General features: G+C 41.4%; 2 protein-coding genes across 3 annotated transcripts; one reads left to right on the top strand and one right to left on the bottom strand.

Moving 5' to 3' along the window:
- Positions 1-261: 261 nt before the first annotated feature.
- On the top strand, positions 262-16818 carry LOC144201270 (integrin alpha-6-like). Of its 2 annotated transcripts, XM_077723759.1 has the most exons (26): positions 262-513; positions 2749-2876; positions 2946-3025; positions 3257-3518; positions 3597-3728; positions 4274-4487; positions 4565-4758; positions 5015-5112; positions 5200-5327; positions 5402-5491; positions 5769-5830; positions 5910-6079; positions 6531-6671; positions 6807-6922; positions 6989-7145; positions 7218-7295; positions 7368-7447; positions 7676-7753; positions 7838-7940; positions 8021-8191; positions 8530-8625; positions 8704-8814; positions 8968-9066; positions 15609-15734; positions 15840-15946; positions 16299-16446. In XM_077723759.1, exons 1-25 carry the CDS (start codon positions 344-346, stop codon positions 15906-15908), a joined length of 3153 nt encoding a protein of 1050 aa, XP_077579885.1. In that variant the 5' UTR covers positions 262-343; the 3' UTR covers positions 15909-15946; positions 16299-16446. The 2 variants fall into 2 exon arrangements, with proteins under 2 accessions (XP_077579885.1, XP_077579884.1); XM_077723758.1 differs by lacking the exon at positions 15840-15946 and having other exon boundaries at positions 16299-16818.
- LOC144201715 (neurabin-1-like) lies at positions 15520-24092 on the bottom strand. The gene is made up of 20 exons (XM_077724474.1): positions 23973-24092; positions 23314-23406; positions 21889-23212; positions 21436-21568; positions 21250-21370; positions 20798-20902; positions 20630-20720; positions 20399-20515; positions 20145-20198; positions 19746-19846; positions 19441-19569; positions 19309-19375; positions 19193-19244; positions 18793-18923; positions 18527-18720; positions 18264-18329; positions 17816-18026; positions 17623-17709; positions 17317-17520; positions 15520-17173 (listed from the first exon to the last, which is right to left on the bottom strand). The coding sequence occupies exons 3-20, from the start codon at positions 23095-23097 to the stop codon at positions 16955-16957; spliced, it is 3291 nt and encodes a 1096-aa protein (XP_077580600.1). The 5' UTR covers positions 23098-23212; positions 23314-23406; positions 23973-24092; the 3' UTR covers positions 15520-16954.
- Between the last annotated feature and the right edge of the window lie 846 nt (positions 24093-24938).

Here is a 24938-nt window from a genome sequence, read left to right as displayed (position 1 = left end):
TATAATATTTCTCTGTATTTTGCTCGCCTTTAAATATAACTGAACAGAAATGGTGGAACAACAACACATGCGGAATAGCTCCGGCTCGTATCGTAAGGCGCTATTTTAATCGCTTTTTCGCAAAAGCCGGGACTTTTAACAAGCAACCCGGATTGCGTGGGACCACCGCGGGTTATTGTGCGTGCGTGTGTGTCAGTCTCTCCGAGGGCGGGAGGGAGGGGCTTGGTCCCGGGAGCAAAGTGGACGGCCCCTCCTTGCATTCCCTTAGTGTCACTGCGTTCCTCCAGCCGTGAGGACTTCTACTTTTCACCCTCCAACTCTGCCAACAGAGCGTCGCCGAAAAATGCCCAGTGGCGCGTGGGTGCTGCTGGCCTTCCTGCTGGGATGCGGCCCGCTCTCGTGGGCCTTCAACCTGGACACCGAGGACGTGGTGCGCAAGAACGGCGAGCCCAACAGCCTCTTCGGCTTCTCATTGGCCATGCACCGACAACTTCAACCCACGGATAAACGAATGTGAGAGCCTTTATTATTTATCCCTAAACATGTCTGTCTTTTTTTTTTCCACCTGACTTTTTGCGCTCTGTTAATGTTTAAGAAGTCCGCAGTTATCGGTTTGGGTTTAATTATTAGTGAGCTTGTAGACTAGCGCGCCGTCACGGGTGAGAGGACATCAGAAAAATATCGGAATAGGTTGACTTGGGCGTTTTTAGGTCTGGCAGCGACGATCGACCGGATCAGCCGGGGATAGACGCACGTCATTGCTGATGTTGAAAGGGAATGGATGCGTACTGCTGATTTGTAGGCAATGAGTTCACCGAGGTGAATGGCATTTGCGCTAAATGATATTTTTGAAGTCAATTTGCAAATCATGGCTCAATTCTATCGTATAATAGCTATTCATTGCAAATTGCAAGAACTCTGAATACTTAAGTCATCTCAAATTGGTCCTATTATAAATATAGTTAACTGGCACTTCAGTCCCAGATGCGATTATTCTCAGGCTTGCTTTATTTGGAGTAGCTTTCATAACACAATTGTAAATGATCTGACATTTTTAATAGCCAACACGTAGTCGTTAATAGTGAGCCATATGGAATCATCCAACTCAGACTATCGACTGTGTCTTTGCACCCCACCCTAAAAAGTTCTATCCACTGATTTTAAAGTCCGTCGTCTGGTTTAGTCACGACTGACGCGTCGTCGGTGAGGCATCGGATTCCAAACTTGGGCCTGCGTGTGCACGCTCGAGCCAGACGCTATTGTTTTGCAGGGCGAGAACGAGCACCACCGAATCATAAAAATATGGCTTTATTCATTTACCGTCGCACGTGATGCAATCTTGATTAGCGCCTGTCCGTTGGCGCCCACCGCCACTCAACCCTCTCGTGACAACGCCCTCCCGGCCACGTGCGCGACGCCTATTCAGTCGCATTTTTTTGGAGTTGTGTACACGCCCTTTGGCGATGCGTGTTGTTGCAGGTGAAAGCAAGGGGAGGAGGAGCCGTTTGCGTACCGTGTGGGGTGTTTGCACATGTAGGCATGTGTCACCTTTGGAAGTGAAAGTCAGGATTTCAAGTTTAGGAGTTTTTGGAGAGATTCATAGATTGAAATGGACTCATTCTATGAGAAAAGAGCCTCAAATTAAATGTTTGCTGGATTGAATAGAGTAGCTTTGGAATGGTTTGTTTTGAAAGTGCTTTATTTAGTTGTAAAGACTTGGGAGAAATTACTTCCCTCTGGTGGCCACTGTGCATATGACTAACGGTCTCGTTAGCTAGCATTACGAAATATAATGAAAAAGTCGTATAAGACAATAAATGTCGAATTTATTTGTTACTATTTACAGGGGAGTTCATTGAATAAGTGCCCATATATGGTTACATATACCAAATAATTTGAATGTCAGGCTTTTGTCCTGTCGATTTTCTTGTGCCTCAGGTGGTGTAAGATTATCCGACACCAAAGACGACCTTTGAAAAAAAAGAGAAAGATTTGACATCCATCCTAGCACAAGCAATTTTCAAGAGATTTTGCGCGCTCCAGGCAGACATTTTGAAACGAGATGAAGTGGCAGTAGCTCCGAGAGGGCGCCGCCAGATGTTGCTAAGCAACTGGCTGCACAAAGGGAAGCAATGCCATGTATATTGGGGAGAAAACAGGACATAAATTCAGTGGGATGCCGCCACTCTGTTGCTCTGGGTTTGGTGTCCCAGTAATTCTGCACCACGGTATGCGTCTGTTTTTTTTTGTTCTTCCTGTGTCCTACGTTGTGGAGGCTTCCTCCTCTGCCCCTCCGTGATAAGATGAATGTTGACAAGTCGTCCTGGAATATCCGCATCAAGTCAACGCTTAACTCCAACCGTTGATTTTGGCCGACAGCTCAACGTGGTTTGAGTCACAGCCGAGAAAAACATAAGTCATAGAAACACACCAATCAATCAAATAGATATACTTCTAATTATGTTGACTACTTATCTATGTCGACTACGTGTTTATTTTGACTACTTATTCTCTATAGGCCGTTAGCCACTACAGTCATTTTATTTAAACACAACCGACTACTTATTTATTTGACCGCTTCTTCACGTTCACTACTTATTTATGTTGACTACTTATCTATGTTGACAATGTCTTTTTGTGGACTACTTCTTTATGTGGACTACTTATGTATATGGCCTTTCAGAACCAGTTTTGAACTTGGCCATAATACAACCGGTTGCTAACTCCCGTACGTGTGTTGTGTTCCAGGCTATTGGTGGGCGCCCCAAGAGCCAAAGGATATAGCAGTCAAACGGCCAAAGTGACGGGCGGTCTATACAACTGCGACGCCAGTTCGTCCTCCGAGGGATGCGTGCGGGTGGACTTTGACGAAGACGGTGAGCCGTCCGAAGGCTTTATTTGGGAGGGAGGGAGCTTGTCTAATAGACTGTTTTGAAAACCCGCAGAGGACCTGAAAAGCGAGAGCAAAGAGAACCAGTGGATGGGAGTGACCGTCAACAGTCAGGGCCCGGGAGGCAAGATTGTGGTAAGGGCTACAAAATACTGCTCTTTCCTTTTAACAATCAAACAATGTTATTTGGGAAAAAGTCAATATTCTCCCATTCGTTTAAGCTTTACTTTTTTCTTGATCATTTGAGTGCTAGTTTTTCTTGAATAAAAAAAATGGTGCAAAGCAAGAAAGCCATTCAATAATTCTGCTTTATCGATGCACAATGTGCACCTAATACAAAGTCTTCCTTGGCTTCCCTCCGCTTAGACGTGCGCTCACCGATACCAACGGCGGAACAACGTGGGGAGCCCCATCGAGTCCCGCGACATCATCGGCCGCTGCTACGTGCTGAGTCAGGACTTGCAAATCGACCCGCTGTCCGAAGAAGACGGCGGGAGCTGGCACTTCTGCAACAACAGGCCGCGAGGTCACGAGCTCTTCGGTTCCTGCCAGCAGGGCCTCTCGGCCACCTTCGACAAGGACTACCATTACTTCATCTTCGGGGCTCCCGGAGCCTACAACTGGAAAGGTACCTTTGTGTTTTGGTTTTACGTCGCTTACGGGGGCCTGACCTTCTCCTCCTCCTCCTCCTCGCCTTCTTTTTTAGGCGTGGTGCGTCTGGAACAAAAGAACTTCACCCTGATCGAGCTGGGCATTTATGACGACGGGCCTTTTGAGGCGGGCGACGACAAGGAGATGAACCCTGACCTCGTCCCCGCTCCTGCTAGCAGCTACCTCGGTAAAGCGAAAACGTATTTGTAATAAAAAAAATTAAAAAAAGAATAGTTACAGTATGGGGTAATGTCTTTGGAATTTGAGCTTCACTTTTAGAAAAAGTGTCAAAGACTACAACTTAAAAATAAATACTTAAGTCAATTACAGATACCAGCAAATTGGATGAAAAAAAGTCAAATTAGAAACGATTGCACATATACCTGAAAAGCCCATGTAAAAAAAAAACTTTAAAAATCAATCAAAATATCATCCCAAAAATAAATACTGAAGTGGAATGACCTGAAAATCTGCTTAAATGCATTACAATAATGTCGACAAATAAAAATATTTATAATAATAATGTCTCGGGGGCAATATACATCAATGCAGTAAAGTTCCAAGTAATGATAACACTATAAATTGTCTTTAGGAACCTAAAAAAATCTTGATTGCGGTGAGGTCATGGTCATTAAAAACAGTAAACCCTCAAGAAGAAAACTTATTTACATCCAAATCAAAGAGAGAAACTTATATTAGTTTTCCCATTGATTGAGCTGTTTTGGTTGCCAGGTTTCTCTCTGGACTCCAGCAAACGTCTGACCAAGAAGGGCCATTTGACGGTGGTGGCCGGGGCGCCCAGGGCCAATCACAGCGGCGCCGTGGTCTTCCTCAAGAAAGGCCCCGAAACCTCCAACATCCTCCTGCAGGAGCACACGCTGGAAGGGGAGGGGCTGGCCTCCTCTTTCGGATACGACTTGGCCGTGCTGGACCTCAATGGGGACGGGTCAGTTGCCGCCGCTGCCATCTTGGCCTTCCTCTCTCTCTCTCTTATTTTTTTAATGGTTTTCTTTTCTTATTCAGCTGGGATGACATTGTGGTGGGAGCGCCTCAGTACTTCGAGAAGGACGGCGAGATCGGCGGCGCCGTCTACGTCTTTGTCAACAAAGGCGGGAAGTGGGACAAGGTCACGCCCATCAGAATAGACGGACCCCAGGACTCCATGTTCGGCCTGGCCGTGGAAAATATGGGAGACGTCAACCAGGACGGTTATCATGGTGAGGGCCGGAAATGGGTTTCTTTTTTCGGCACTTGCAGGGTTGCCTAACTATTTTTGAACACTTTTTGCAGTGCAAAAAAATGAAAGCTGAAAATGTTCCCCTTCAAAAAAACGATTTCTTTACAATCAACAAAGTTTTACGACAGCAATCGAAAAAGCTACAAAAGTATTTCAATATGACCACGCATTGAAGGCAAAAAGAGCAACTTTCGGAAAAAACGTAGAAGTCAACCATGATTCCATTTTTTTGTTAGATTTTGCCGTGGGAGCACCTTACGACGATGACACATCGGGAAGCGTCTACATCTATCACGGCTCCGCCAAAGGACTGGAATCCACCAAAGCATCTCAGGTACGCACGTGCCACAACCAGAAGAGGAGAAATGCTCACAGATGAAATAAAGCCCATCCCAGCAATAACGCCATTTTGTCCCCGTAGATTTTATCCGGCAAGCCAATGGGAGTCAAGACGTTTGGCTACTCTCTAGCGGGCAACATGGATCTGGACAAGAACTCCTACCCCGACCTGGCCGTGGGTTCCCTCTCGGACGCCGTCTTCATCTACAAGTGGGCGCCACGCCGGCTTTTTCTTTTTTCCAAATCCACTCACTCCCTCACTGGTCATGGTCTCCTTTTTTCAGAGCCAGTCCGGTCATTGCCGTCAAAAAGGAAGTCAGCTTCACGCCCAAAGAAATCGACCTGACCAAGAAGAACTGCGGTAATAAATTCTGGTGAGTGCACTTGGAGGTGCTTCTTGAGCTCTTAAATGCTCATCCCTCCCATTTTGACTGTGGTGGGAAAGAAGAAAAATGGATGAGGCTAATAAATAGTCCCTTTTATACGTTATTAACATGGGATGACTCTCCAATTTGTCATTTATGAAATAACATTCAGTGAAGCAATTGTGCACAAAAGGGAAATCTCACTTTTAAAAATGGATCCGATGTGACTTTTTGTGTTGCCCCCCCCCCCCTCTTCCTCCTTCTCATCCTCCTCTTCCTCCTCCAGCATGAATGTGGAAGCTTGCTTCACCTACACTGCCAACCCCCAAAGCTATTCTCCCAGACTGAGTAAGATCCAATATCAATCCGTCCCGCCTTTTTTTGTCAAGCCAACCCGACCGACTCGTATATCTTTCTTTGTTGGCAGCCGTGGCGTACACCCTGAAAGTCGACGCGGACCAGAGGAAGAAGAAGCTCCTCCCCAGGGCCTCCTTCACTCAGCAGTCGGGCGCGGAAAGCGGCTACGAGTCCAAAGGCACCGTGGTCCTGGACACCAAAGGGAGGAAGCAGTGCATCACGCGCCAGCTGGCCATACAGGTACACACACTCAATCCAATGCCAAACAGATCCGCTTTGAAAATCTACTATTTTCTACATGCAAAACATAATACGTTCCTTAGCGACTCTTTTGATGGATGCTAATGACTCAGGAGCCATTTGTGGCTCTTTTGATGGTCGCATACGGCTCCCGAGCCATTGCATCTGACTCTTTTGATGGATGCAAATGACTCGGGAGCCATATGTGGCTCTTTTGACGGTTGCATACGGCGCTCCGCTAACCTTTGAGTACAAATAATGTTGTCAAAAGAATTCAGGGACTTTTTGGACTTTAAATGTGGTGAAATATACATGAAAAATAGGCACACATTTTCACATATGTCCGTTAAAGTTGACGGAAATTGCTTATGACGACCTCAATTGTCCATTTTGGTCTCCTTGAAAGAGAACGATCTACAGAGAGGAGTAATTCATGTCTCTTGACCCACAGGACAATATTCGGGACAAACTTCGAGGCGTCCCCATCGACGTGGACGTGGAGATCCAGAATGCCAACCGCAAACGGAGACAGAGCTCGGGTGATGTCCCGCCCGTGTTGGACGCTAAAGACAAAATTCCCACACGAGGAGAGGTAAGGGAAATCTATGGCCGCCAATGCAGTCCATTTTAAACAACAAGTCGCATCTTCTTTATCCTCTGCAAAGAACTCCTACTTGGACACTGATGACGTTAAAAATGGACCTCTTTTTCTCTGTTTATTTTGCAGGTGCAATTTACCAAAGAAGGCTGCGGCAGCGACAACATTTGCCGCAGCAACTTGAAAGTGGCGCATCGTTACGGCTACATGGCCACCAAGGACGAAGCTTTCGGGCCGTTTCCGCTGTAAGAAAGTCCATTTTGTTTTTCCCCCACGCACGTGTCGTTGACGACCCCGCCTCCCCCCTCAAGGGAGAACGGCGTGCCGGTGATCTCGCTGAGCAAGCTGAAGGAAATCGTCTTGGAGGTCAAGGTGACCAATCGCAACGGAGACGACGCGCACGAGGCCTCTGTGGTGGCTTCCCTTCCACAGACCCTGACTTACTCGTCCTTCCGCGGCCCGCCTAACGTGAGCTTTCGCCCCACCCAAAGTCGGACGGTGGTCTAAACTCCAGACGTGACGTGACGGCTGTGATTTCAGGCCGTAACCTGCACGGCCAACAAGAACGGCTCCATCGCCGCCTGCGAACTCGGAAATCCCTTCAAACGGGATTCGGAGGTAAGACGCGAGCGCCAAGAAGTCAGTGGGCGCTTTTTGCGAGGTGGTTATTATTTGTGTGTGCATTCCTAGACCACCTTCTACATTTTTCTGGGAACGGCAGGCATTTCATTGAACACCACCGAGTTTGAGATTCAGCTTCAACCTGGAACGTGAGTAAACTTGACCACCTTCAATCAATCAATTCAAATATTGCAATCCATTTTAGACCATTGATCTTTTTTTTTTATATAGCCCAAACGTCACTTTCCTTTCTTTTGCACCCGCACCGCACATATTCCCACTTAAAAGGAAGTGTTTCTAAACTCATCTGGTTGACCGGATTGGTCGTCCGTCGCCGTCAACAAGTTACTAACGACCTCCATTTTGACCTGACACAGAACCAGCGAGCAGGCCGCGCTGAACGCCGTCCAAGCCAAAGCCAACGTGGCCATCACCTTGCAGCTGACCATCACGGGGTAACAAAATGGCGCCGCTCCAGCCACCGGGGCCACAACGATCCCAAAAAACTTTATTATTTTTTTTTTTGAACCCTCCCCCAGGCAAGCTCAGCCCTCCCAGGTCCAGTTTTCCGGAAAGGTCAAAGATTCACACAGCATGAAGACGGAAAACGACATGGGCATTCCCATCACGCATCAGATCCGAGTGAGTTGTGGCGCAAAATCGGGGCTCTCTCCTCCCGCTGCAATTCCCGTGGCTCACGAGGTGGTGTCCGCCATGGGCAGATTATTAACATGGGGAGGCGCCTGAGCGACGTGGGCACGGCCTCGCTGCACATCGACTGGCCCAAGAGCAGCGAGCACGACAAGTGGCTGCTCTACCTGACCAAGATCAGCGCCACGGGCGTGGATCACATGGAGTGCACGCCCAAATCCGAGATCAACCCTCTTAAAAAGGTCAGTCTGGGTGGCCCAAAAATTGGACACTTGTTTTGCACCAACGAGTGATGGCTAATGTCTACACCCCAAATTTAAGACGCTTTTTCAGTCTTATGTCAAAAAACACGTCTTATATTCGGGTCAATACGCTAAAACTATATTATTCATCATAATTAAAGTCTAATCTGCCAGATTATTTTCTAAATATAATGTATATCCTTGTTTTGAAATGATGAATTTGTTTTTAACGAGGGAATAAAAATAGGAAACATGAAAGGAGGCAAAATATGATGAAGTAAACAGCTGTTGTATTTATTTTTATTTTCTGGTTTAATGACACTGGATTTTTCTTGAAGGAAGTCAACAGGATGAAGAGAGCCTCAGAAAAGAAGCAAGAGAGCGAGGAAGGAATCATTTCGCGTTTGGTGGACAATAAGAACGCCAAGATTCTGGTACAAAGAAACGAACCACCGTTTTTTGTTGGCCAAAAGGATTGGACGCTGACAAGGTGCTTTTCTTTCTCTTTGCAGTCGTGTGACAACGGAGCCAAGTGCGTGAAAATCATGTGTCCCCTGCGAGGAATGGACAGCAACGCCGTGGTCACCCTTCACTCGCGCCTGTGGAACAGCACCCTCTTGGCGGTAGGTCACGTGCTCCATTTTGCTTAAAAACGCAAAAAAGGGAGAATCATTTTGCTTGTGCTAATACATTTTTTTGGACCATTTTATACCTAAATTACTGCAAAAAAAACTGGATTATCAGCCTTCAATGAATGTTGTGTTTTGCCCAAACAGCACTACAGCAAGTTGCATCACGTGGAAGTGATCGTCAAAGCCGTTCTCCACGTGGAAAGTACGAGGAAGAACATGGTGCTGCAGAATGCGCAAACGCAGGTTGGTTCTTGTTAGATTTTTCACACAAATGTCATTTTGGCCAATTTGGTTCTGGTGCTTTTAGACATTACAATAGTGAGGAGAAAAAAAGGGTACCCTGGATTTTAAATAAATCCTGTATCCTTATTCAATTTCTGAGCACATAATCCTTAAACAAACAAAAAAAACATACTCATTTCTAACTTAATTTATGAGTGTTAAACCTGATAGAACAATAAGTTTCGAATTCCACACAGGTGCTCTCACCTGGATTTGAACCCAGGATCCTTGCGGTGAGAGGTAGATGCTCTAACCACTCAGCCACTGAGGCTTCTATCTTTTTTGTCACTTATAATGTATTAGAAATGACCAAATATACACAGATAGACTAAAAATTTGGCTAGAATACATGGGAACATACAAATTCCACACAAGTGGATTTACCTGGATTTGAACCCGGTACATCAGCATTGAGAGGTAGTTGCTCTAACCCCTCGGGCCACCGGAGACTATTGATGCTGTGTCACCTATAGCAGATTAGAAATGACCAAGTTTACTTGGATAGATTAATAATTTGGCTAGTATGCAGGGAAAACATACTTACTCCACACAGGTAGACGTACCTGGAGTTGAACCCAGGACCACAACATTGAGAGGCGGACTCTCTAACCCCTTGGCCACCGGGAACTCAATTGATGCTGTTAATCAATACAGCAATGTTGTTTTTCTAAGAAAAAAAGCCCTATTATACTATCTCGTTTTTTTTAAAGAAAAAAAGCCTTACTATACTATGTCGTTTTTGAGAGCAAAAAGCCTTACTATACTATGTCGTTTTTTTTTAAAGAAAAAAAGCCTTACTATACTATGTCGTTTTTAATGATAAAAAGCCTTACTATACTATGTCGTTTTTTAACGAAAAAAAGCCTTACTATACTATGTCGTTTTTTATAGAAAAAAAAAGCCTTACTATACTATGTCGTTTTTTATAGAAAAAAAAGCCTTACTATACTATGTCGTTTTTTAACGAAAAAAAGCCTTACTATACTATGTCGTTTTTAACGAAAAAAAACCTTACTATACTATGTCGTTTTTTAACGAAAAAAAGCCTAACTATACTATGTCGTTTTTTAACCAAATAAAAGCCTTACTATACTATGTTCGTTTTTTAACGAAAAAAAGCCTTACTATACCATGTCGTTTTTTAACGAAAAAAGCCTTACTATACTATGTCGTTTTTAACGAAAAAAAGCCTTACTATACTATGTCGTTTTTTGATGGAAAAAAAGCCTTACTATACTATGTCGTTTTTTGACGAAAAAAAGCCTTACTACACTATGTCGTTTTTTAACGAAAAAAAGCCTTACTATACTATGTCGTTTTTGGTGATAAAAAGCCTTACTATACTATGTCGTTTTTGGTGATAAAAAGCCTTACTATACTATGTCGTTTTTGGTGATAAAAACCCTTACTATACTATGTCGTTTTTTTACGAAAAAAAGCCTTACTATACTATGTCGTTTTTAACGGAAAAAAAGCCTTACTATACTATGTCGTTTTTGGTGATAAAAAGCCTTACTATACTATGTTGTTTTTTAACGAAAAAAAGCCTTACTATACTATGTCGTTTTTTGATGAAAAAAAGCCTTACTATACTATGTCGTTTTTTGATGAAAAAAAGCCTTACTATACTATGTCGTTTTTTGACGAAAAAAAGCCTTACTACACTATGTCGTTTTTTAACGAAAAAAAGCCTTACTATACTATGTCGTTTTTAACGAAAAAAAAGCCTTACTATACTATGTCGTTTTTGGTGATAAAAAGCCTTACTATACTATGTCGTTTTTGGTGATAAAAAGCCTTACTATACTATGTCGTTTTTTGACGAAAAAAAGCCTTACTATACTATGTCGTTTTTTGACGAAAAAAAGCCTTACTATACTATGTCGTTTTTTAACGAAAAAAGCCTTACTATACTATGTCGTTTTTAACGAAAAAAAGCCTTACTATACTATGTCGTTTTTTGATGGAAAAAAAGCCTTACTATACTATGTCGTTTTTTGACGAAAAAAAGCCTTACTACACTATGTCGTTTTTTAACGAAAAAAAGCCTTACTATACTATGTCGTTTTTGGTGATAAAAAGCCTTACTATACTATGTCGTTTTTGGTGATAAAAAGCCTTACTATACTATGTCGTTTTTGGTGATAAAAACCCTTACTATACTATGTCGTTTTTTTACGAAAAAAAGCCTTACTATACTATGTCGTTTTTAACGGAAAAAAAGCCTTACTATACTATGTCGTTTTTGGTGATAAAAAGCCTTACTATACTATGTTGTTTTTTAACGAAAAAAAGCCTTACTATACTATGTCGTTTTTTGATGAAAAAAAGCCTTACTATACTATGTCGTTTTTTGATGAAAAAAAGCCTTACTATACTATGTCGTTTTTTGACGAAAAAAAGCCTTACTACACTATGTCGTTTTTTAACGAAAAAAAGCCTTACTATACTATGTCGTTTTTAACGAAAAAAAAGCCTTACTATACTATGTCGTTTTTGGTGATAAAAAGCCTTACTATACTATGTCGTTTTTGGTGATAAAAAGCCTTACTATACTATGTCGTTTTTTGACGAAAAAAAGCCTTACTATACTATGTCGTTTTTTGACGAAAAAAAGCCTTACTATACTATGTCGTTTTTGGTGATAAAAAGCCTTACTATACTATGTTGTTTTTTAACGAAAAAAAGCCTTACTATACTATGTCGTTTTTTGATGAAAAAAAGCCTTACTATACTATGTCGTTTTTTGATGAAAAAAAGCCTTACTATACTATGTCGTTTTTTGACGAAAAAAAGCCTTACTACACTATGTCGTTTTTTAACGAAAAAAAGCCTTACTATACTATGTCGTTTTTGGTGATAAAAAGCCTTACTATACTATGTCGTTTTTTAACGAAAAAAAGCCTTGCTATACTATGTCGTTTTTTGACGAAAAAAAGCCTTACTATACTATGTCGTTTTTTAACGAAAAAAAGCCTTACTATACTATGTCGTTTTTTAACGAAAAAAAGCCTTACTATACTATGTCGTTTTTTGACGAAAAAAAGCCTTACTATACTATGTTGTTTTTTAACGAAAAAAAGCCTTACTATACTATGTCGTTTTTTGATGAAAAAAAGCCTTACTATACTATGTTGTTTTTTGATGAAAAAAAGCCTTACTATACTATGTCGTTTTTTGACGAAAAAAAGCCTTACTACACTATGTCGTTTTTTAACGAAAAAAAGCCTTACTATACTATGTCGTTTTTAACGAAAAAAAAGCCTTACTATACTATGTCGTTTTTGGTGATAAAAAGCCTTACTATACTATGTCGTTTTTGGTGATAAAAAGCCTTACTATACTATGTCGTTTTTTGACGAAAAAAAGCCTTACTATACTATGTCGTTTTTTGACGAAAAAAAGCCTTACTATACTATGTCGTTTTTGGTGATAAAAAGCCTTACTATACTATGTTGTTTTTTAACGAAAAAAAGCCTTACTATACTATGTCGTTTTTTGATGAAAAAAAGCCTTACTATACTATGTCGTTTTTTGATGAAAAAAAGCCTTACTATACTATGTCGTTTTTTGACGAAAAAAAGCCTTACTACACTATGTCGTTTTTTAACGAAAAAAAGCCTTACTATACTATGTCGTTTTTGGTGATAAAAAGCCTTACTATACTATGTCGTTTTTTAACGAAAAAAAGCCTTGCTATACTATGTCGTTTTTTGACGAAAAAAAGCCTTACTATACTATGTCGTTTTTTAACGAAAAAAAGCCTTACTATACTATGTCGTTTTTTAACGAAAAAAAGCCTTACTATACTATGTCGTTTTTTGACGAAAAAAAGCCTTACTATACTATGTCGTTTTTTAACGAAAAAAAAGCCTTACTATACTATGTCGTTTTTTGATGAAAAAAAGCCTTACTATACTATGTCGTTTTTTGACGAAAAAGCCTTACTATACTATGTCATTTTTGGTGATAAAAAGCCTTACTATACTATGTCGTTTTTTAACGAAAAAAAGCCTTACTATACTATGTCGTTTTTTGACGAAAAAAAGCCTTACTATACTATGTCGTTTTTTGACGAAAAAAAGCCTTACTATACTATGTCGTTTTTTAACGAAAAAAAGCCTTACTATACTATGTCGTTTTTTGACGAAAAAAAGCCTTACTATACTATGTCGTTTTTGGTGATAAAAAGCCTTACTATACTATGTCGTTTTTTAACGAAAAAAAGCCTTACTATACTATGTCGTTTTTTAACGAAAAAAAGCCTTACTATACTGTCGTTTTTAACGAAAAAAAAGCCTTACTATACTATGTCGTTTTTGGTGATAAAAAGCCTTACTATACTATGTCGTTTTTGGTGATTAAAAAGCCTTACTATACTATGTCGTTTTTGGTGATAAAAAGCCTTACTATACTATGTCGTTTTTTGACGAAAAAAAGCCTTACTATACTATGTCGTTTTTTAACGAAAAAAAGCCTTACTATACTATGTCGTTTTTTAAAGAAAAAAGCCTTACTATACTATGTCGTTTTTTAACGAAAAAAAGCCTTACTATACTATGTCGTTTTTTTGCGATAAAAAGCCTTACTATACTATGTCGTTTTTTTGCGATAAAAAGCCTTACTATACTATGTCGTTTTTGGTGATAAAAAGCCTTACTATACTATGTCGTTTTTTGACGAAAAAAAGCCTTACTATACTATGTCTTTTTTGAGAGCAAAAAGCCTTACTATACTATGTCGTTTTTTAACGAAAAAAAGCCTTACTATACTATGTCGTTTTTTTGCGATAAAAAGCCTTACTATACTATGTCGTTTTTTTTTGCGATAAAAAGCCTTACTATAGTATGTCGTTTTTGGTGATAAAAAGCCTTACTATACTATGTCGTTTTTTGACGAAAAAAAGCCTTACTATACTATGTCGTTTTTTTAAAGAAAAAAAGCCTTACTATACTATGTCGTTTTTTAACCAAATAAAAGCCTTACTATACTATGTTCGTTTTTTAACGAAAAAAAGCCTTACTATACCATGTCGTTTTTTAACGAAAAAAGCCTTACTATACTATGTCGTTTTTGGTGATAAAAAGCCTTACTATACTATGTCGTTTTTTGACGAAAAAAAGCCTTACTATACTATGTCGTTTTTCGACGAAAAAAAGCCTTGCTATACTATGTCGTTTTTTGACGAAAAAAAGCCTTACTATACTATGTCGTTTTTTGACGAAAAAAAGCCTTACTATACTATGTCGTTTTTTGACGAAAAAAAGCCTTACTATACTATGTCGTTTTTGGTGATAAAAAGCCTTACTATACTATGTCGTTTTTTAACGAAAAAAAGCCTTACTATACTATGTCGTTTTTTAACGAAAAAAAGCCTTACTATACTGTCGTTTTTAACGAAAAAAAAGCCTTACTATACTATGTCGTTTTTGGTGATAAAAAGCCTTACTATACTATGTCGTTTTTGGTGATTAAAAAGCCTTACTATACTATGTCGTTTTTGGTGATAAAAAGCCTTACTATACTATGTCGTTTTTTGACGAAAAAAAGCCTTACTATACTATGTCGTTTTTTAACGAAAAAAAGCCTTACTATACTATGTCGTTTTTTAAAGAAAAAAGCCTTACTATACTATGTCGTTTTTTAACGAAAAAAAGCCTTACTATACTATGTCGTTTTTTTGCGATAAAAAGCCTTACTATACTATGTCGTTTTTTTGCGATAAAAAGCCTTACTATACTATGTCGTTTTTGGTGATAAAAAGCCTTACTATACTATGTCGTTTTTTGACGAAAAAAAGCCTTACTATACTATGTCTTTTTTGAGAGCAAAAAGCCTTACTATACTATGTCGTTTTTTAACGAAAAAAAGCCTTACTATACTATGTCGTTTTTTTGCGATAAAAAGCCTTACTATACTATGTCGTTTTTTTTTGCGATAAAAAGCCTTACTATAGTATGTCGTTTTTGGTGATAAAAAGCCTTACTATACTATGTCGTTTTTTGACGAAAAAAAGCCTTACTATACTATGTCGTTTTTTTAAAGAAAAAAAGCCTTACTATACTATGTCGTTTTTGAAGATAAAATGCCTTACTATACTATGTCGTTTTTGAACGCGAAAAGCCTTACTACACTATGTCGTTTTTGAGAGAAAAAGCCTTACTATACTATGTCGTTTTTGAGAGAAAAAGCCTTACTAGGCTGACACTCTAACCACTTTACCACCGGGAACTGTTATCTATAGCAGATTAGAAATGACCAAATATCGTCAATAGTTTGCATGTTTTGAGCCCAGGCAGAACATGCTTAAGTTTGCTGTCAATGAAAGTTTATAATTAAAATGACCAATTCTAGATAGAGCAACAGTTAGCAAGAATGAGCATAATTGTGAAAATGTAAACTTTGAAACAATGATTGACTTTTATCCATTTAATGAGTTTTGAGGGCAGTCAAAAAGAACAAAATGCCACAACCATTTGTTTTTTCTTCTTTTTGTCTCCCAGATGAAACTGACGGCGTTCCCCGATAGGCACGAGGCTCGATCCGGAGGCGTTCCGTGGTGGATCATTTTCCTTTCCGTTCTTCTGGCTCTGCTCTTGCTGGCCCTTTTGATTTTCCTTCTCTGGAAGGTAAGTCAAAAAAAAAAGAACGGCAGGAGAGAAAGGGAGGAAGGATGGACACATGTTCTCCCAAAGCCAAAATGATTGACTGACTGACCACTTGCCTCTCCTCAGTGCGGAGTCTTTGGGAAAAAGAACAAACAGGAATACTCAGAAAAAGAGAAGCTGACCACAAATGCGTAAAAAAATAATAAAGCCAAAAGGAATAGCGGCAAAAAAAAGTGAGGTCCATACGAACCGGAAGGTGGTGGCGGTGATTCTTCTGTCGCTTTCTTTCTTGAATTTGGGCTTTAATGAATATTTTACTGTGGTACCTTGACTTGTGAGGCTTTTGGAGGTTTTTTTTCTTATTAAAATTGAAGTCATTCAACTGCAACAAGCTAAAAAGTACTTTTAAATTGGAAAGAAATCCATTCAAAAACAAAGTAGTAGTTTAGAATCCAATTGCCTTGTCATCAAAAGTCAAAGTACCAGCACGTCTTCTTACTTGGCTCTTTTTATTCTACGACCGTTTGACAAACGCCAATCGCCGTCGTCGCCTAACGTCGCCCAACGTCTCTCTTCCCTTTGCAGTGCGGCTTCTTCGAGCGGACCCGACGGCGAGACGCCATCCCCCGTTACAACGCCGTTCGCATCACGCGCGAGGAGCAACGTGGCAAAAACCCAGAAGAGAAACCCCGAACGAGCGACCGGCGTCGCCAGCCAGCGCATTATTCTTAGCTCCGCCCCTCCGGTCAACTGTAAATACCAAAAACAAACATTTGTAAAGTTATTTTTTTGGATTTCTAATGGAACTTTTTAGTCTTAAATATAAGTGTAAACACCACATTTTTGTACATGCGGCCAATTTTGAAGCTAATTTTGTACATTTTTTGTGTCGGGTGGGAGGAAAAGGCTGTTTGTATTTTTTAAACAATATAAATGTTAAAAAAAAAAAAAAGTATTTATTCGCCTGGGTTACTTTGTTACACGCTACGCAGACCAAAGATAGTCACGTGTGATGTTTTAAATCTATTTGTGTAATGTACAAAAGTGAAATTTGGTGAATTTTCTGTCAAAATAAAAAAGTCCTATTTCAATTACTTAAGTGAAATATGTTCAAAACATTTTATTTGATTTAAAAAAACAAAACAAGCGACATTTAAAAATCAACCACTTTTTAAATTTTAAGTAAAAAATAAAGAAGTGCTATCAATAAGATATAATAATATAGATTAAAAAGGCTCTTTCTAGAGCAGCGACTCGGTTCTGGCCTTTCTGCTGCTGCCGCCGACCTGCCGCGTTTCCAGCGGTGCGTCGGCGGCGTCGCTCTGGGAATTCTTGTCTTTTCGTTTGGACGACTCCCTGCGTTTTTTCTCCCTTCCTCGCTCTTCTTTTTCCTCCATTTTCTTCATCTCCTTCAGCTTCTTCTTGAGGGAGGCGCGGTCACCTTGGCATACGCCCATTGCCTGCAGGACCACACACCAAATTAGTAAAACAATCAAATAAATATATTAAATGATGTCTGATCAAAATAAATGAAATAGAAAATGGTATAGACACGACGGTCAAAACGACTCTAAAGATGGTGTGCAAAAATGACGTGTTTGACCTTGAGTTTGTCCGTGTCCATGGTGAGCAGCTGAGCGCCATCCACGCCCCGTGCTGCAAAGTCGCCATTGTACTGCTCCATGTTCATGGCCAGCAACCACAAGGACACCTGATGGCTGCTCCACTCCGACACGGGTCGACTCTGCCACTGGTGCTGCTGGATGTTGTTGTTTTGACACGGTGGCGGCGTAGCGGCGTCCAAGGTCTTAACAGGAAAAAAAGAGTCAATAGAAAAAAATCAGGAAATAATCCAAACTTTCAATGCTTCTTAACTTCAAAATATTCACTGGCAACGTCATGGACTTACCTCAGAGGATGAAAAGGAGAAAGCGCGAGAATCTCCGGCGAGAGAGTGTTCGGAGCCGTGAGCCCTGGCGCTCAAGCTATCCACGTTCTGAAACTCACAAATTTGCACTCATTTCCTGGATTGCAACAGAGCCTTTTTGCACACCAGTTGTGCTTCAAAGTCCCAGGCGTGTACATGAGCGGCGGTTCCATACCCGATGTTCCCTATAGGACGTGGTCAGGTAGGGCAAACTGCCGCTGGACGCGGATCGCAAGGTCTCGCCGTCGCCCGGCGTCCTCCCCTCCTGGTCCTTCTCCCTCCCCCGCTCGGCGAACCAGGCGAAGGGAAGGCAGGACGGCACGGAGGTGACGGAGCCCGGGAGGGGAACTTCAGATGACTGGTCTGGAAGGTCTCCACAAGATGCCCTAAAAAAAAAAAAATAATTAAAAGCGTTGAACAGATTTGTAATTGGTGAAATTCTCATCAAGCATCAGAAAAACTAAAAGACATTTTCTGAACACAGAAATGCTCTTGCTTCACTGGCAAAATACCACGTTGAAATGTTAGTATTTTAAAATCGGCAGGGAATAACTTGAAGAAAAATGGAAAAAATCATCCAGGGGCGAAACAAAGGTGAACATGGCTCAGTGCTTCCATCCCACCTGTTTTTAAGGTTCCTTTTGTGCAGTTTTTCACTCCTCCTCTTGCTCAGAGACTTGCGAAGACCACTGGGAAAACATAAATCATAAAAAAAACTTTCACAAACACTGGAAAGATGCAAACTATAGTCAGTTGTTTTTAATGTTTTCTTTAAAAAAAATGTCTAAAAATGCAATATACTTTTTTCTCAAATTGAAAAAAATACAAGGCCACCCTAGTGTGGAATAGTCATACAAAAAGAAAAAAAAAAGTGATTAGCGCGTACCTGAAATCGGGCATTTTTCTTTTGGATTTTCTGGACGTGATGGGCAGGTCGACCACGGCGTCAGCGACGTGAGCGGGCGGCGTGAACGGCGTGGAGGGGTTTTCGTTGGCCATAGGAGAAGGAGTGCAAAGTTTGGCGTCCAAGTGGGCCGCTACGCTGCCGTCCGACTCCACTGGGATCTCCCCCTGGTTTCGCTGTTGATAGTCGCAGACGGGACTGGGTTCAGCGAGGAGCCGTGGGCTGGCGGTGACGTAGGAGCTCATCACCTGGTTTTTAAGGCTCTCCCTGAGTTTGTCCCGCGAAGGTGGCTGGCGTTTCATATTTTGGGCCAGCTGACTCCGGGTGATGTGCGCGCTGTTGTCCAATCGCTCAGTTTGGGGGACGCCGGCATACCAGTCTGAAACGGGGAAATGAGAAAATAACTTCAATTACCTTTTTGTTGAAATCCAATTCATACATTAGAAATATCAACATTTGGTATACCAATGAGACTCAAAACATAAAATAATTATCATGACTTTAACATCTATATTTTGCAGTGAACATTTTTTTTTTTCAAATTCAATAAATTCCAAAAAAAAGTGATGCTCACCTGAATAACTTGATTGACATTAATTTTCATTTACATTTTTTTTAACAACAACAACACACAAAAAAACCTCCTACCAGGTCTTGACGAGTCCACACGAAGCACCTCCACAGCTTCTTTTCCCTCCGACTGCAAATAAATCCAATTAGCGTCGTGGCCGTTTGTTGCAAAAGAAAAAATAAACTAGTCTCACCCGAGTCTGTAGCCTCTCGCCGGAATCTTCCCGCAGTTTGAAATCTCTTCCCTTGGCTTCCTCCTCTCTGAGCGCAGGTGGAAAAGGTGAGCAGACGGCTTAGCGCATACGGCGAATTAACCAAACGATTACCTGCTCTGGTAGTCCCTGAGCAGTCTCTTGGCCTTGCCGTACTTGCTTTCCAGGCTGTCCGATTGGCTCTGGGCGTCGGCCAATCGCTGGCTCACCACCCTGCACAGCGTCTGGGCCTCTTGCCAATACCTGAAAATGGCACACTGCTTTCAAATTTGCACTTTTAACTAGCATCCATGGGCTATACCGTATGTCACAACTACCCTATTGGCCCCAATATAAAGACAACACCCTCCTTTTCAAGACTGTCGTTTAAGACTTTTGGAAGACCAAATTCAATTTTCAAAAAAAAAAAAGCAACCCACTTGTCAAGCTTGTCAGCTTTCTCTTCTCCATCCTCCACTTTTTGTTCCAGTTCAGCCTTCCGTTTCTCCCATTGGGATCGCTCTTCCTTGTATTCCTTCAACTGCACGGAGAAAAAAAAACAGTGAAACAGGAACTTATTGGCTAACAATACCAAAAAAACACATTGTCATTCTCAATTATTTAAAAAAAATTGAACCGGAACAATACTGTTAAATATGCTGATGCAAAGGCTGCTCTTTTCATCAGTGGAATAACAAAAGCCAGATATTTTTAACAGTCTTCCTACTTGAACATTTTGAAAACCAAAAAATAAAAGTCATGAGTGGCAGAGGGAAAAGAGAAATGGCTCTATTTTGGCAGAAATGTGGGTGGGAAAGGGTTAAATGAGACCAGCAGACCTTTTCTTTGGCTTTTTGGAGCTGGGTTGTTCTTCTCCGCAGTTTGGATTGAAGCTGTTGAGATAACAAATGCAAAATTAGTAGTCACAAAATAAAATGGGAAACATTTGTTGGAAATGATGCGGTTTTCAAGCCAAGTTTTTAAGACTTTTTCAATTGATTGTTTTTTTTTCTTCTTATGAACAGGGTCCATTTTGTGACGAAGACTTCCAAATGGTCTCTAATGACCTCATCTGGCACTACATTTGAAGTACCTTCTGGTATTTAAGGCACAGTTGGTCGTTGTCCAAAGAGGAAAGCGTAGACACGTCTCGGTCTTCATCCTCGTTGTAGCTGTCGTCAGTTTCCGAGTCCCCGCTTGTCGTTTCACTCTGTTGTGGAAGCAAATCAGACTGCAAATATATAATAACACTGACAAATGATATACAGGCGGAAAATACATTCAACTAATACATTTTTTTCCACAAACATTTAACGTAATGAACCTTTAGTGCCGCCTTCTCCAATTCAAGACTTTCATTGACCAGGCGCGCCACTTCACTCTCCACCCCCTCCTTGTCTCGGCCAATCACAAACCTTGAGACGGAAGAGAAGAAAAGAGATGGATGACCGGGTATCTGCCCAAAAAAAAAAAGGAAAATAATGACACTTACTTGACCAGGCCAGCTGTATTTTTGAGCACGGTGGCGGCAAAGAGCTGCGACACGCCCACCAGACTTATGCCATCCACCTCCACAATCTGGTCATTCACCTGAATTCTAAAATAAAAGAGGAAAAAGTAAAGTGATTAAATTTTTTTTTTTTTTTAAAAGGAGGATTGGGTAATAGCTGCAATTAATGGCCCAGGCCTAAGGAGGGTGTAAAGAAGGCAAGATTTACATTATAGCTACGATTAATCACTCAGTCAATTAATCGTGCAGTGCAAAGAAGGGGGTAAAAAAAGCGAGATTTGCATTGTGCCTACGATTACAGTAATCTCTCAAATATCACGGTTTATGTCGACAAAACATGGTCGCGATATTTGTGCAATAGCTCAGCTGAATAATCGTGACAGGCCTAAAAGGGGATTATTTTTTTTATAAAAGCAAGATTTGCGTAAACGTACCGTCCATCCTTATGCGTGGCTCCACCCTCTGTGATGGTCTTGACAAAGATTCCAAGTTTCTCCAGGCCCTGGTCGGCGCCGACTCCCATTCCGATGATGCTGATGCCCAGTCCGTCGTCTTCTGAAAGAAGACAGTGAGCGTGCTGGGAAGTCCAAATTGACATCCGGTGGAATAAAAAGACCTACCCTTTTTGACGTCCACTTCGTAAAGGTCCATTTTGTCCACCCGTTTCTCCAGTTCGTACTCGGCCGAGGCGGACACCGGGTCGATGTCTTGGTTGCATCTGTTGTACTCGGCGTTGGAGTAGGCGCTGTATACCTGGGAAGAAGAAGAAAAAAAATTGCCAAGTAGTGAATTCGTGATAATCGAGGGATTACTGTAGCTATTTAAGAATTTATATTTAAATTAAAAAATTAAAATATCTTGATTTTCAGATAGCTTCTGCTCTGTTGAATTTTTTTCCTTACAAAACTTTGGAACTACAGTGTTTACATTGCAACCCTGAAAGATTGCAACATGTGCCATCTTGTCTCTTATCCCCCCTGACATAGCAAACATGACTGCAGGCTGGCGTTTCTCCTCCGCCACGAGCTGGAATCGAACTCTATTTAGCCTGTTTTTAAACAAAACGTCCTCACCTTGATGGGCTCCAAAGAGAAACGGACCTTTCTCTTGGCGTGGTCTTCACCATCTTGCTCAGGTAGTTCAGGAATGCCGGGAATTTCTTCGTAGTCCAAAGAAAGTGCAGAGTGTTCCAGTTCTGGCACGTCGTGTCGGTTCTCCCACTCCGGATTGTTGTCCTCAATCTCACCGGAGATCCTGCTCACGTCAGTGTTAGATTCCGTCCTCCCAGTTTGGGCTACCATCTCGTCTATCTTGGGACGGCCCGGCGAAACCTTGTCGGTACGAGGGCTCCGCCCCTCTCGACACGGTCGCTCCGCCCGCTCGTACCTGTCCGCCACAGATCTCCAGTCTCCAGATTTGAATCCCGCCAAGCAAAAACGTGGCGTTTCCACCTTGAGTTCTTCGAAAACATCGTCCACCAAGTCCTCCACCTGAAGATTGTTGCCCATGAAATGCTCCCAAACCCATTCTTTGTCCTTCTCCTCGCTTTCGTCGCTCTCGGACGACTTGACGTGGACGAGCTCTGCCCTGAGTGGCTGCTCGGGGGTCAAGCTCGAGTCCAGAGACCCTTTTGCGGCCTCGCCGAGGCTGGAAGGAGATTTGCTTGGCTCCCCGCTGTGGACGTCCGACGGAGATTTAAGGCTTGTCGTTAAGGTCTTTGGGAAAATGAAGATCAGGTCGCCGCCGTCTTTGTTTGGAGGACATTTTGAGACCCGTCCTCCGCTACAAACGCCAGTCACTTTAGTCTCAAACAATTTCCTGGTCACGGAGAATTTTTCTGCCAGGGCAGCCCGGTCTATGTCTTTGATATCTTCTGATTTAGATGGTTTATCTGGCAAGGTTTCAGAAGGAGAACTGCCGGAGACCAATTTTGGGGCTGTCGATTGTCCTGCGACGGAAAACGCTGATGTTTTGAGCGGTAGGATGAAATCCTGGGACTGGGGAGAAGTCTTGGTTTGTTTCGATTGGTGGTTGTCCATTTGGAGGAAGATGTTGTCTCGGATTTTGGTTCCTCGGGCGCTTTGGGTTCTGCCTCGGCCGCCACAAGTCTGGGACTCGGAGGGCCTGGCTTGTAGGCTCGAATGGTCTCGCGAAGAAGCGGATCTTGAGCCATGATGTAGTAATCTGGCCCCAGTGTCGAATGAGCATTTAATGGCATGGAAGTCAGACTCGTAGGAAATCCTGTGAGGAGAAGCACTTCGGCCCTTGTGCTCGGTCCTCATTATTAGCAAGCCGGCAAGAGTGACAAAAACTGCAAACTAATTGAAGCGTGTTAGCTTGGAAGTAGTGGACGAGTCGCGCTTCTCCACGAGTATAGTTGTTGGACCAAGTCCAATTCTAAAGGAAATGAGTGCGCACAAAAACGAGATTATTTAAACTACATCAGAGTGATCCTAATTTATTATAAAGCTCGAAAAGGACAAGAGAGAGACACTCACCGGGCAATAAAAGGCGATTTTGGACAAAGTCACGGGAAAGCAAACATCTTCCACGCAGGTAGTTTCAATTAGCTCGTTTGATGCATTCAGGTACTGTCGGGAAAAAATCACCAAGTTATACTATAATTTCTCGTAGTTGCGTCAATACTTCAGCAAACACTTTTAATTTACACATACAAATAGAATAAAGATGCATTAAAAGTAAAGTCAATTCTTTCCCACAAAAATATTCACCAACAACAGAGACAGACTAAAAAAAATACGACAACCATTAAACGCACCTTGTCATTTACGTTTTTCTATTGATTCTCGTCCTTTTCCCTTTTTAAAATGCTAATATACTCTCCAAACGAAAAAGAAAACATTGTCTTTCGTCTTACCGTGAATGCTCTTGCTTTGGAGTAATGTGCAGTCTTCTCCTGGCTACAACCAAGACAGACAGATGGCGACTTATGCTTCTAAATACTGTAAATGGATAATCCCTACTAATCCTATGTAAACGACTCCAGTAGTAACTGTGAAAACGGGCGGTGAGTGGGTACCAATGAGGGGACTTCTTTCATACCTATCCACCCATCCATCAGTTATCCATCACATTTTATGACAGGAATAAATCCCCCAAAATACTTTTGCAGCATCTCTGCTTGTTTTCATCTCACCTGAGTTCACTTGGTTGACTTGGTTGGACCGGACCGATTCACAAAAAGCAGACTGGTTCCACTGACTGCGACCTGGATCTGAATCGAGACCATCATCCCAGGTGGCAGAGAGACCTAGTTGATAAAAATACTGGCCAATCAGAAAGCTGTCGACAAAATGAGGTGAACCCAAAAAAAAGGGGAGGGGGTGAAGTAAATTACTTTTTGGAAAAAATGAGATTTAATTAGGGTGGGTGTGAAATTAATTCCTAAGAGAGCAGTTGGATTTTATTGACATATTGGATTGGCCGGAGCGGAAATTGTTCTCGGTGTACTTCAATTGGACAAAAGGGAATGATGAAAAATTCCTTAATGCAAAATAACTGCAAGAAAGTGAGAAATTTAATTAGTTTGCTCTGATTTTCAAGTTTCAGACAGCTAACGGTCACCTTGACTTTTATAAAAGTGCGTTGTTCTTGTAAAAAAATGGTGGAAGTGAATTAAACTGCAAAATTTACGGTAAAAGAAGAATAGATCATCAGATGTTCTAAAAAGATTATGAATGCACAGTTGTGTTAAAAACCGATAAAAAACATTGCAAACTTCTGAGGCAAGTAGTTCAGGCAAAATACTGCCACCCTCTGTTCATATGTTTGTATTGCAACGTCCAAACACCTTTAAATATTTTTTTATGTCATGCGCATTGGAAAAAAAAACTCTTGAATGGCATCGCGTGTGTAGAAATGTGACGTGGAACAAATGCTTCAATGAACAAATATTATACACTCACTGCAGGGGGTGCTCATGCGTAGCTAATTTGCTTCAAAAATGAATCAAACCTAAGCCCTGGGGTCCAAATGTGGCCCGCCACCTCACTTGGTGTGGACAGCAAAAGTAAATCATCGACATACTTCCTAGGGGTAAAATACAAAAATTCAAATGGTGGTTGATTTTTAAATTGTTGTGATTGTTTTTTTTTCTGTTTTG

Source organism: Stigmatopora nigra, chromosome 9 (genome assembly GCF_051989575.1).
Source record: "Stigmatopora nigra isolate UIUO_SnigA chromosome 9, RoL_Snig_1.1, whole genome shotgun sequence".
Taxonomy (NCBI): Eukaryota; Metazoa; Chordata; class Actinopteri; order Syngnathiformes; family Syngnathidae; genus Stigmatopora; species Stigmatopora nigra.
This window is presented reverse-complemented; position numbering and strand designations above follow the sequence as displayed.

What these genes read in the sequence shown, in the direction of transcription:
- LOC144201270 (XM_077723758.1), top strand. Translation starts at nt 344, where the DNA reads ATGCCCAGTGGCGCGTGGGTGCTGCTGGCCTTCCTGCTGGGATGCGGC. An exon ending in CGGAGCCTACAACTGGAAAG is followed by an intron (nt 3,519 to 3,596) that starts GTACCTTTGTGT and finishes CTTCTTTTTTAG; the next exon opens with GCGTGGTGCGTCTGGAACAA. An exon ending in GACGCCGTCTTCATCTACAA is followed by an intron (nt 5,328 to 5,401) that starts GTGGGCGCCACG and finishes TCCTTTTTTCAG; the next exon opens with AGCCAGTCCGGTCATTGCCG.
- LOC144201715 (XM_077724474.1), bottom strand. Translation starts at nt 23,097, where the DNA reads ATGAGGACCGAGCACAAGGGCCGAAGTGCTTCTCCTCACAGGATTTCC. An exon ending in TCCAAAAAGCCAAAGAAAAG is followed by an intron (nt 19,847 to 20,144) that starts GTCTGCTGGTCT and finishes TTCTCCGTGCAG; the next exon opens with TTGAAGGAATACAAGGAAGA. An exon ending in AGAAAAATGCCCGATTTCAG is followed by an intron (nt 18,330 to 18,526) that starts GTACGCGCTAAT and finishes ATGTTTTCCCAG; the next exon opens with TGGTCTTCGCAAGTCTCTGA.